This window comes from Parus major, chromosome 4A (assembly GCF_001522545.3).
Source record: "Parus major isolate Abel chromosome 4A, Parus_major1.1, whole genome shotgun sequence".
Lineage (NCBI taxonomy): Eukaryota > Metazoa > Chordata > Aves > Passeriformes > Paridae > Parus > Parus major.
The window spans coordinates 19,837,400-19,848,000 of record NC_031772.1 but is presented as its reverse complement, the minus strand read 5'-3'; the positions used below and the strand labels follow the sequence as shown (position 1 = coordinate 19,848,000).

At 59.9% G+C, this 10,601-nt stretch overlaps 2 protein-coding genes and 1 long non-coding RNA gene across 7 annotated transcripts in view; 2 read left to right on the top strand and 1 right to left on the bottom strand.

Moving 5' to 3' along the window:
- The window catches only part of LOC107203833 (tumor necrosis factor ligand superfamily member 10-like), a 7,537-nt gene extending 2,237 nt beyond the window's left edge, over positions 1-5,300 (top strand). The window contains exons 2-5 of the mRNA XM_033514115.1: positions 131-277; positions 541-577; positions 1,504-1,611; positions 1,810-5,300. Of these exons, the coding sequence (XP_033370006.1) occupies positions 131-277; positions 541-577; positions 1,504-1,611; positions 1,810-2,243 (726 nt within the window). The 3' untranslated portion in view covers positions 2,244-5,300. The remainder of the gene's footprint in view (positions 1-130; positions 278-540; positions 578-1,503; positions 1,612-1,809) is intronic.
- A 967-nt stretch (positions 5,301-6,267) lies between these two features.
- LOC117243675 lies at positions 6,268-7,951 on the top strand. The gene is made up of 2 exons (XR_004497286.1): positions 6,268-6,644; positions 7,692-7,951. It is a non-coding gene; the product is annotated as an uncharacterized LOC117243675 (long non-coding RNA).
- Positions 7,857-10,601, bottom strand: part of LOC107203831 (H(+)/Cl(-) exchange transporter 5) — a 28,165-nt gene continuing 25,420 nt past the window's right edge. For all 5 annotated transcript variants that reach the window (XM_015626288.1, XM_015626286.3, XM_033514112.1 and 2 more), the window contains 3 exons: positions 10,169-10,567; positions 8,546-8,762; positions 7,857-8,238 (listed from right to left, as the gene is read on the bottom strand). In XM_015626288.1, the coding sequence (XP_015481774.1) occupies positions 8,148-8,238; positions 8,546-8,762; positions 10,169-10,567 (707 nt within the window). In that variant the 3' untranslated portion in view covers positions 7,857-8,147. The remainder of the gene's footprint in view (positions 8,239-8,545; positions 8,763-10,168; positions 10,568-10,601) is intronic.

Genomic DNA, 10,601 nt, shown 5'->3' with positions numbered 1-10,601 from the left:
TCTCTGGTGCTGGAGGAGCCGGGCTGGAGGCAGCCGCCCCCTGCAGCCGCCCCCTGCTCCCACCCCAGCAGGATCCCGGCTGCTCCCTCGGGCTGTCCCAGTTTGCCATCCCGCTCTGTTTCCATCCCAGCTGAAATCCCAGGCTCCGGGCAGCGCGGAGGAGCTGCGGTGTCTGCAGGTGCTCAATCAGCAGCCCGAGGGCTCCAGCCTGGAGGAGCTGAGCAGCAGCCAGGGCTGCCTCAAGCTGGCCAGCACCATCAAAGCCTACGTGGCCACGGTGAGCCCGGGACCAGGGGAGGATGGGAGAGCTCCTGCTTGTCCCCGTGCCTCAGTTTCCCCATCCTCCTCACCGGAGCAGTGGGAGGGGGAATAGCCAGGATGGTTCAGGGTGGGAGTGGGACTCAAGCCCTCCACGGTGAGGAGGCGGTGGGGCCCAGAGACAGCGTGACAGGGAGGGGGTGGAGGTTTGGAGCAGGAGCTCAGGCATGGGGAACCCCCAGGTCGCCTTTAACCAGGAACTTTCTCTTCTCTGTGGCACAGGTGACCGAGAACATCATCCGCAGGAGTGCCGTGAAGGGTGAGTCCCTCCTGGGCCAGCTCTGGGGCTGCAGCAGAGCCTGGTCCTGGCAGCTGTGATCTTGTGTGGTCCTGGCAGCTGTGATCCTGGGAGCTGTGATCTGTGGGAGCTGTGATCTGTGGGAGCTGTGATCCCAGGAGCTGTGATCTCATGTGATCCATGGGAGCTGTGATTTGTGGGAGCTGTGATCTCGTGTGGTCCTGGGAGCTGTGATCTGTGGGAGTTGTGATTTTGTGTGATCCATGAGAGCTGTGATCCCGGGATCTGTGATCTCATGTGATCCATGGGATCTGTGATCCCAGGATCTGTGATCTCATGTGATCCATGGGAGCTGTGATCCCAGGATCTGTGATCCCAGGATCTGTGATCTCATGTGATCCATGGGATCTGTGATCCCAGGATCTGTGATCTCATGTGATCCATGGGATCTGTGATCCCAGGATCTGTGATCTCATGTGATCCATGGGAGCTGTGATCCCAGGAGCTGTGATCTCGTGTGATCCATGGGAGCTGTGATCCCGGGAGCTGTGATTTGTGGGAGCTGTGATCCCAGGAGCTGTGATCTCATGTGATCCATGGGAGCTGTGATCCCGGGAGCTGTGATTTGTAGGATCTGTGATCCCAGGAAGCCAGCAGTCCTGGGGGGATGTCACTCCTGGGGCACACTCCAGTGCCGTGAGCTGGGGCAGGAGAGGGGGGAGCCAGGATTGTCACTTGCAATGTCACACACGTCCTGGGGCTGGGCTGGGGACAGGCCGGGGGCCCAGGGCGGTGGCACACTCAGATGTGTTGGTTGATGATTGACGAGACATTTCCATCCCTCAATAACCTCTTGCTCTGGTGGGTCAGTGGGGCAGTCCCTGCCCTGCTGGCGTGGGGCTGGCTGTCCCCACGCTGTCCTTACAGCATCTGTCCCTCTCCTGCAGAGGCCTGGCAGAGCTATTTCAACACCTCAGAGGGGCAGCTTCCTCCCCGAACAGCTGGGAAACCCTCGGCACATCTCACCCTCCGCCCACAGAGCCTGGCTCAGGATGGTGAGTGGGGCAGCAGCTCTCAGGACCGAGATCCAAGGGCAGGGAGCAGGACGGAGGAGGCGCCGGGGCAGATGGGGAGAGCCGAGCTCCAGCCCTCGGAGCCGGGTGACCGGGAAGGAGCCAGAGCCGCCCCCTCCCCTCCCCTCCCCTCCCCTCGGTGTGCCCCTGGCTCCCCTCAGAGCCTCTCCCTTCCCGCAGGACGCTCGCAGAGCTTTGGGAACCTGTCGCAGTCGTGCCGCCACGCCATCGCGCACTGGGGGCACAGCAGCCTGCGCTCCCACGTGCACAACATGAGCTACCGCGCCGGGCGGCTGCGCGTGGAACAGCCTGGAAAGTACTACGTGTACTCCCAGATCTATTTCCGCTACCGCGGCGCCGGCCGCGACTCGGGCCCGCAGCTGGTGCAGTGCATCCAGTGGCAGCCGGCACACAGCCCGCCCGTGCTGCTGCTCAAGGGAGTGGGCACCAAGTGCTGGGCGCCCGACGCCGACTACGGGCTCCACGCGCTCTACCAGGGCGGACTCTTCGAGCTCAAGGCCGGGGACGAGCTCTTTGTCTCCGTCTCCTCCTTGGCCATCGACTCCAACGATGCCGCAGCCAGTTACTTCGGGGCCTTCCGCCTCGACCTGTGACTCCCCCTGCGCTCCCCCGGGGCTGGCACAGCCTCTCGTGCCCGCGGTGTCCCTTGTGCCGAGGGACGAGCCAAGAGCGGTCCGGGGACGGCTGCGGCTCGGTGCCGCCCTGCAGGGAAGGAGGAAGGGTCTCTGAGGACCCACAGGGGACATCCCAGCCTCGGTGACACCTCCCAACGGCTCCCTGCAGCGGGAAAGGCACCCGGGCCACGTCTGCCACTGCAAGACAAAGTGTCCCCGTGGTGACACCGTGAGCCCCACCCCACCTCGGGCAGGGCTGCGGGTGCCGGGACCTGGGGCTGGAAGCACCCCCGGGGTGGCACCTCTGGGTTGGGAGGGTGGGGCAGGTCCAGTGCCGGCCTCTGGAAGGGAAGGAAGGAGTTTCAGTCCGGGAGATGTTTGGGAGATGGTTCCAGGGAGGGCAAAGGGCAGGGAACCGCAGCAGGCGCCAGGCCTGGCACCGCACCCAGCACGTGGCACCGGGACACGTGGTGAGCGAGCCGGGCTGCAGAGCCCAGGGGCTCAGCACGGCTGCTGAACAAGAACCTCTTCCCACGGGGATCCTGTCCCCCCCAGCCCTCGTGGACAGCGCAGTCCCCACCTCCTCACACCTCCAGGCCTGGCGGTCCCTGCAGGATTCCAGCTCTGGCTGAGCCCGGTGGGCACAGCAGGACCTCGGAGGGACCAAACCAGCCCTGGGGTGATGGAGACCACCCCAGAGGCCAAAGGTGGGTTCAGGCAGGGCCCAGCTGGCTCAGCCCATGGACGCAGCCCCCTTGTCTCACTCCCCCCGTACTCTGTATCCTGCTGAGACCAGGGGGATTTGCGGGCAGTGGGCTCCCAGGGAGGATGGAATAAAGCCTTGTACTCCAGCACGGGTCTGGCCCCTTTGCACCCAGGACAAGGCTGGGCAGGGAGGATCTGGGGGCAGCAGGGCACTGCTGGGGCACTGCCAGGGCTCCAGACAGAGCCCAGCAGAGGCTCCTGCTCCAGGGGCTCTGCGGCCACCGGCCCCACGACACCGGGGCAGTGCCCAGGGGAGCTGTTCCTGCTCCTCAGCTCCTTCATCCTCGCTGGGCCAGCTCCTGCACAGACCCCACGGAATCTGAGCCCATCCCAGCTCCTCCTGCCCTCCTCAGCTCGGGGTCCCACTGTTCCTCCCCTCTGAGCGTGGGATTGTCCCAGCCCAGGACACAGCCGGGGCCACCCGGGGGCTGTTCCTGGGCAGGGGCTGCCCCTCGTTCCTGCCACCCCTCCTGCAGCGTTCCAGGCCTGACTCCCGGCCCTCCACATCCCTGGGCAGGGCTGGGGGCAGAGCCAGGCAGTTCCCACATCCCCCATAGCCCCAGCTCCTGCAGGCTCCCGCTCCAGGGGACACGGTGCCACCCGCACACAAACACCTGGACCAGCCCCAAATGCAAGGAATGATTCCCCAGCTCATCCAGAACCTCCAAAAGCTCATCCAGAAGCTCCAAAAGCTCACCCAAAGCCAGAGAGCACTGGGAGCAGCCTCCTGGGGGGTGACAGGGCTGATCCCCCCTTGGCAGGGCTGGTGGGCTCCGTTTTCCCAGTCCCCAGGGAGGGATGGAGGGAGCTGGGCCAAGCCTTGGCTCTGCAGCACTCTGGGCAAAAATCAAAGCACTCCAAACCCCTCCATCCTAAACCCACCCCTTTTCCTCCACCTCTCATCCCTGTTCCTGCTGTCCTGGCACCTCAGTGAGCCACAACAGCTCTCGACACCCTCGGCTCCCAAACAGCCCCGGGAGCACCGAGCTTGTCTGGCCACGGGAGCACAGGGCTGAAGAGCGGAGCTGGGGCTGCAGGAAACGCAGCAGGTGCTTCCAAGGTTTCCTTTGGAAGGGACACGGCCCGAGGGAGCCGGCAGAGGTTGTGTTTGCCACGGAGGAAGCAGGGAAAGCAGCCAAGGGCTCACCCCACTTTCCTGGAAAGGGGAGAGCTCCTGGGGTGGAGGGGAGAAGGAGAACTCCAGCAGCATCAGGGCGAAGAGCAGCCTCACCCCGTGTGGGGAGAGCACAGCTGGAATTCCTCACTGAGGAGCTGGCACAGGTTACCCCCAGCAGCCGCGGCCCCTCTGCCTCCTCCATCCTCCTCCCTGTCCTGGGGCACCCCAGGGCTCCCACCTGGACACGGGGACTGGCCACCAGCAGCAGAAGCCAGCAGAGAAACCTCCACAAGAGCAGCCTGAGGAACCTGGGCCAGCACTGCCCATCCCAGGGCGCTCCAGGAAAGAGAACCAGGAGTGGAAAGAGCTGGATGAGGGGACACCACTTGCTCTGAGGAAACAAAAGGTGCTGTGCAAATGGAGGAAAGTACTGAAGATTTCTCATACAACCCTTCTGTTAGTGCTAAAATTGTTTATTGGAAGTTACAAGTCACAGTTTAAAGGTGAGTGTTGCTGACGAGGTCACTGCAGCTCCTCCTGGAAAGTGAAGTCAGTGGTCCCTAAACCAGCTCGGCATCCCCTCCCCTGCCAGCACCTCCCTGGGGCTGGGACAGCCACAAGAACAAAGAATTCCTGATTATCCCTCCTGAGGGTGTCCCCAAAGGCGAGAGCTGCAGCTCATCCCCACCGGGTCCCTCCAGCCACAGCTCCGGAGCCTCCCGGCCCTTCCTGAGCACCCGGAGCCGCAGGGGGACAGGACCGAGGGATAACGGGGAGCAGTTCCCTGGCAGGGGGGGCAGGCTTGGCCCAGGGTGGATCCCTGGCAGTGCCCAAGGCCGGGCTGGACACTGGGGCTGGAATGGGGTGAGTTTTATGGTCCTTCCAAGCCAGCCCATTCCAGCATTCTGTGATTCCCTCCTGCTCTAAGGCAGCCTGGGAGGTGGGGCTGGCTGCAGCGCTCATAAAACCTCCACACTGACCTGATTTCCCGTGGCCTCGCCCTGGGGATTCAATCCAGACACAAAGTGCTTCCTGCAGCCGCTGCCAAAGACCCTCTTATCTCCTCTGCCAAGGAGCTGCTTTTACCTCAGGGTGTTCACGGCCCCCAGTCCCTCTCTGAATAAATCCTGGGGCCAAAGGCTCCTTTTTCCCTCTTTGTTGTTAAGAACCAGCTCATTGCTACCTCCAAGCCTCCATCCCTGCCCAGACACGATCTCCTTTTACTTTCAAGTCCCCAGCCTGGCCCGAGTTGACAGGAGGGAGAGGAAATCCAGGCTGAAATCCACAATCCAGGGCAGGAAAGCGTTCCTTGGGACGCTGTAAATAAAGCACAGACACAGAGAGAGAGCAGCAGCTGCGGTGTGAGCCCAGCATCGCCCCTCGCTCTGCCCCAGGGCACCTCACCCCAGCCCCAGGCAGGAATCCAGCCCGAAAAAAAGAGAGAAACAAAACAGAAATCTCTTTCCTACAGCAGGAAGGGCTCGTGGAGCTGCGGGATGCTCCTCAAACCCTCAGAACGGGAACGCTGGGGTGAGGAGCAGGGGACACAGACCCTGCCAGCCCATCCCTTGTGGGGTCACAGATGGTTGGGTCACGACTTTGAAAATCCATTTATTGCAATCCCATCCCGGCCGTGCTGCTCGCAGCCCCTTCCCACGGCCCCAGGGGGAAAACAGGGATTTTTCTCCTTTTCTCCTTTCCAGGAGCAGTTGTGTCCCCTGTGCAGCAGAGCACAGGGGAGAGCTGAGCCAGCTCCAGCCGAGCTCCTGCACAACTCACACTTTCTCCTTTTATTCCCCCACCAGCCAAGCTGGAGACACCACGAAAAAATAATTCCACTTTTAAAGAAAATTCCTCATTCTGTGTCCTGTCCAAAGCCCGGCACTGTTCCACAGAACCACGGAACCAGACGGGTTTGGGTCGGCTCCCCCAGCCCTTCCAGCACCCCAGAGCCGAGTGCATCCAGCCCTGGCCCCAGAGAGACCCCCAAAATCAGGGTCAGCAATGGGATATTGGATATCCAGGGGATGTCTGGGTTAGATCCCGCCCGTCTCCCGCAGGAACCACGGGCTCCTCCCGGAGTGGAGCGATGGAAGAGCACAGGGCAGAGCTGTGAGTTCGGCACCGTGAGGATCCAAACCCTGTCAGCCTCCCTAAATCCCGGCCCCACGGGGCTTTTCCTGCCTTTCCCACTCCCACCCTGCCGGACAGGGCTTTCTCCAGACAGCATCCCAGGCCGCCTGTCCCGCTGGAAACACAACCCATGGCACAGACTGAGCGAGGAGGGGCAGCTGTTTCCTGCCCCCGGCCCCCATTCCCACCCGGCACAGCATCCCTGGGACAGCTGGGATGCTCCAAATGGGATAACCCCGAACGAGACTTCCCCTCCGAGCACCTTACCTCACACTGGGCAGCCTTCCCACAGGGAATCTGCTCATGGATCACGGATCTAATGGAAGCAGGACCACGTTTCCCAAGTTGGGACCCTCCTGAGGATGGTGAGGAGAAAAGGGGAAAGCTCTGTGTTTCTGCTGTCCCAGCTGTGCCACAGGAAGGGAAGCCACCCCAGAAAGGAGCTCCCAGGGGATTGGGAAGAGGCAGCTTCTTCCCTGAACTCAGCCCCAGACCCCAGAACATCCACCTGCCCTCCAAACAGAACAAAAAAAAAATCATTTAAAAGCAAAGCTGCTGTTGGTGCTGTTGGGCTGAGGCAGCACACGAGGAATCCCAGGCATCTCCTGCTGCACAAAACCACCACAGAACAGTGGTTTGTTCCCCATTTGTTCCCCAAGCAGAAGGAACTGGATCCACCAGTGACATCTGCAGCTCTGAGCTGCCCAAGGACTGAGACCAGGGCAGCAGCAGAGCAGGGGCTGGGTGGCTCTGCAAGATCAGGAATCTGCCTTGTGCTCCTTGGAAAGACAAGGAATTTGTACTGGAGGGGTTTTGAGAGGGATGGAGCCAGGTTTCACTCCCATGAAACAACCGAGGCTGGTGAAGAGCATCAGCTCCCTGGGCATCCAGAACCTCCCAGACTGCAGAGAACAGGCAGAGTTTTATCTACAGGAAAATCAGCTGGGCAGGGCTGGCACAGGGGAGGGTTCCTGGCAGGGCTCCTGGGAATCCTCAGCTGGGATCCAGGGACAGCAGGGAGCAGTGCCCGTGTCCCCAGCTCCCAGGGGGACAGCAGGAGGTGTCCAACACCATCGGGGCTCGGGGAAGGGCAGGAATTCAGGACTCAGCCTCTGGGATCTTGGGGATGTGCTCAGGGCAAAGCAAGGGATCCTTGGGATGAGAGAAAGGATGGGAAGACACCGTGAACTCTTCCTACCTCTTCCTTGGGGTTCTCCTGACAGGCAGCAGCAGAGTAATTAACACATTCACTAATTAATCAAAACCAGCATCTTCCCAATGAGAAATTCGGCCCAATTTTAAGGAGATGTGATGTGGGGGTTTTGTTTATTTGGGTTATTTTTCCTTCCTTCAGTCAAGCAGCCTCAGCCAGTCAAACTTTATTTTTCTTTCCCCTGTTTTGGCTTCCCAAGGTTGTGACTTTTCCCACGTGGACCCTGAGCCCAGCCCTGACCCTCTGCCAGCACTGCAAAACCATCCTGCTCCTCCCACACCTCTGCAAGTGCACAAACACCGTGGCTTTTCCTCCCCACCTTCACAACAGCAGCTCCAACAAAAGAAGAGGAGGAAATAGAAAATTCTCTAACATTTTGTTTTTACTCCTTCATGGAATCTTTCCAACGTAACTTCACAAAAGCAACGTAAATAAAGTCTCTCTTTTTTTTTTTTTTCTTCTAAAAAGAAGATTATGTTCCACAGATCCCGTAGTGCAATTGGTTATCTGGTAGAAAAACAGAAAATATCTTCTTCAGCTCCATGGAGGAAAAGGCTGGAAACAGTTCCATGGTCTCAATAAAAATAGGAAAGTCCACCCAGGGTGGGTGAGAAAGTTCCAGGTGTGTGGGACACACAGTCCCTACAGTCTGCCTCTAGTTGAAGAGGATGGACTCGGGGTCCTGGTTGGCCATCTGTGCAATGTGCTTTAGCACATCCTTTTTGGTAATGATCCCCAGCAGCTTCCTGGAAAATGAGAAAACGTTTTTAATGCACCAAGACCAGCAGAAGGAAGCCAGGCAGGGCCACTGGAGCCCCTTGGCGGTGCTGAAGAGTCTTTTGGGATTCCAAGTGGCACCCCACAGAAAGAACTGCCCCCTCTGAGGGTGGCAGAGCACGGACACAGCCGGAACACCCCGTCCCCGGAGTGTCCCAGGCCAGGCTGGGCTGTCCCCAGTGCAGGCAGGAGCTGCTGCAGTGCCCAGCCCCAGGGGATGGCAGGGCTGTCCCCGTGCCCTGGGAGCAGGGCAGGCGCTGGCCCCACGGCTCTCACCCGTTGTGAGTCACCAGGCACTGGCGCAGCCCCAGCTTGCGGAAAATGTCCACCACGATCTCCATGGGCGTCTCGTCCGTCACCGTGAAGGGACTGAGGTCCAGGATGCTCCTGAGCTTCAGCACAGACGGGGAGCTCGGGGGCAGGGGGGGACAGTAGTCGGTGAAACAAATAATTGAGGTGCTCACGATCCCGTCCTGCTTCTTCCGGGCGTTGTCTGCAAAGGGAAATGTTTGATTCAATACCAGCACTCCACTTTCCCAACAAGAGCGTTCCCGTTCCTCAGCTCACATTTAATGGCCTTGGAAGTCCTTTCCTTCCCTTTGCCAGAGCTGTTCCCACCCCAGGAGGCTGTGATGGGTTCCCAGCCTCTCTTCTAAGGGAACCATGGAGTCATTAAGGTTGGGCAAGACCTTTAGGACCATCAAGTCCAGCTGCTGACCAGCACCACCACCGTGGTCACCACCAGCCCACGTCCTCGAGTGCCACATCCACACATTTTCTGGAGACTTCCAGGGATGGTGACTCCAGGGCAGCCCATGCCAGGGCTGGACAACCCCTTCCAACTTTCCCCAGTATCCAACCTAAACCTCACCTGGGCACAGTTACAGGTCTTGTCCTGTCACTCCTCACCTGGGAGAACCTCCAAGGTCTCCAAAGTCCCACTGCAGGGGCAGGATCAGCACCTCAGCTTTGCCCAAAGCCAAGGCTCTGGCCAGGTAAATACAAGTTCTGGAGAACTTTTAAGTTCCCAGTTTTTAGAGGAGGTGAATCAAGTGCTTTGTAGTTTTATGAGTCACTGATCTGGGTCCCGTGCAGAGCAGTTAAAGGACTATTTTTAAACACTCAACAACTGGCACAGGTTCTGTGGACGTCATCAGGGTCAGGACTGGAAAACAAGGACTGGCCTCAGACCTTGCCAGCAGTGCACACAGGTCCTGTGGGTACCTGCCACACTGCAATCTGCTATCAGCATTCCAAGGCTTCCTGGGAAGGGGCAGCCCAAACACCAGGCTGGATATTCAGAATGCTTTGGGATAGTTGGGATATTTGACCATGAAAACCCAAATCCCGTCCTGTGGGTCACAGCTTGGGGACAGGGCCACTCTCAATGAATCCCTGCAGATTCCAAGGAACCCAAGAGCAGAAACTCGTGGTGGTACCACAGAAGGTGGGTGATGCACAAAATACCCTGATGCACTTGTTCCTGTCCTTTATTCCATGTTGTCCCAGGCCACCAGCCACAGGACAAGAGGACGCAGCCTCAGGCTGTGCCAGGGGAGGTTCAGGTTGGACAGCAGCAGGAATTTCCTCACAGGAAAGCTCATTAACATCGGCAGGGGCTGCCCAGGGAGGTTTGGAGTTCCCATCCCCAGAGGTGTCCAAGGAAGGGCTGGAGGTGACACTCAGAGCTCTGGGCTGGGGATCAGACTCGAGTTGGACTCCATGACCCTGGAGGGCTTTTCCAACCTAAATGATCCCACGACCGTGTGAGGAGCCACATCCAAGGCGAGCAGAGCCCACCCAGAGCGCTCAGGGCCGCACCAGGAGCGTGTGACCCCCCAGGGCAGTGACAGCTGGCACCAAGGACAGCGCCTTCAGCCGGGCAGCGCCGCCTCTCACCGATGGAAATGATGAGGTCTCTCCTGAGGACGAAGCCCACGAGGCGCTGCGACACGCGGGACACCACCACGGGGTACCCGCTGTAGGTGGTGCTGCTGACGATGTTCTCCACGTCCTCCACGGTCATGGTGTCCTGCGTGATGACCGTCAGGGCCGTGTCGTTCTTGCGCGGCCGCATCACGTCCATGGCGCGCGTCTTGTGCGAGAACTCCTCCTTGGCCTCCAGGAAGGGGTACCCGTTCAGCCGGATGTGCGCGTCGTAGATGCCCTCGCGGCCGATGGCGTCGGCCACCCACTTGCTGGTCATGGCCGCGGCCATCAGCGGCACGATGTACTCCAGCCCGCCGGTCAGCTCGAACATGATGACCACCAGCGACACCGTCATGCGGGTCACCCCCCCTGCCAACACAGCTCGGGTCACTCGGGGCACGGC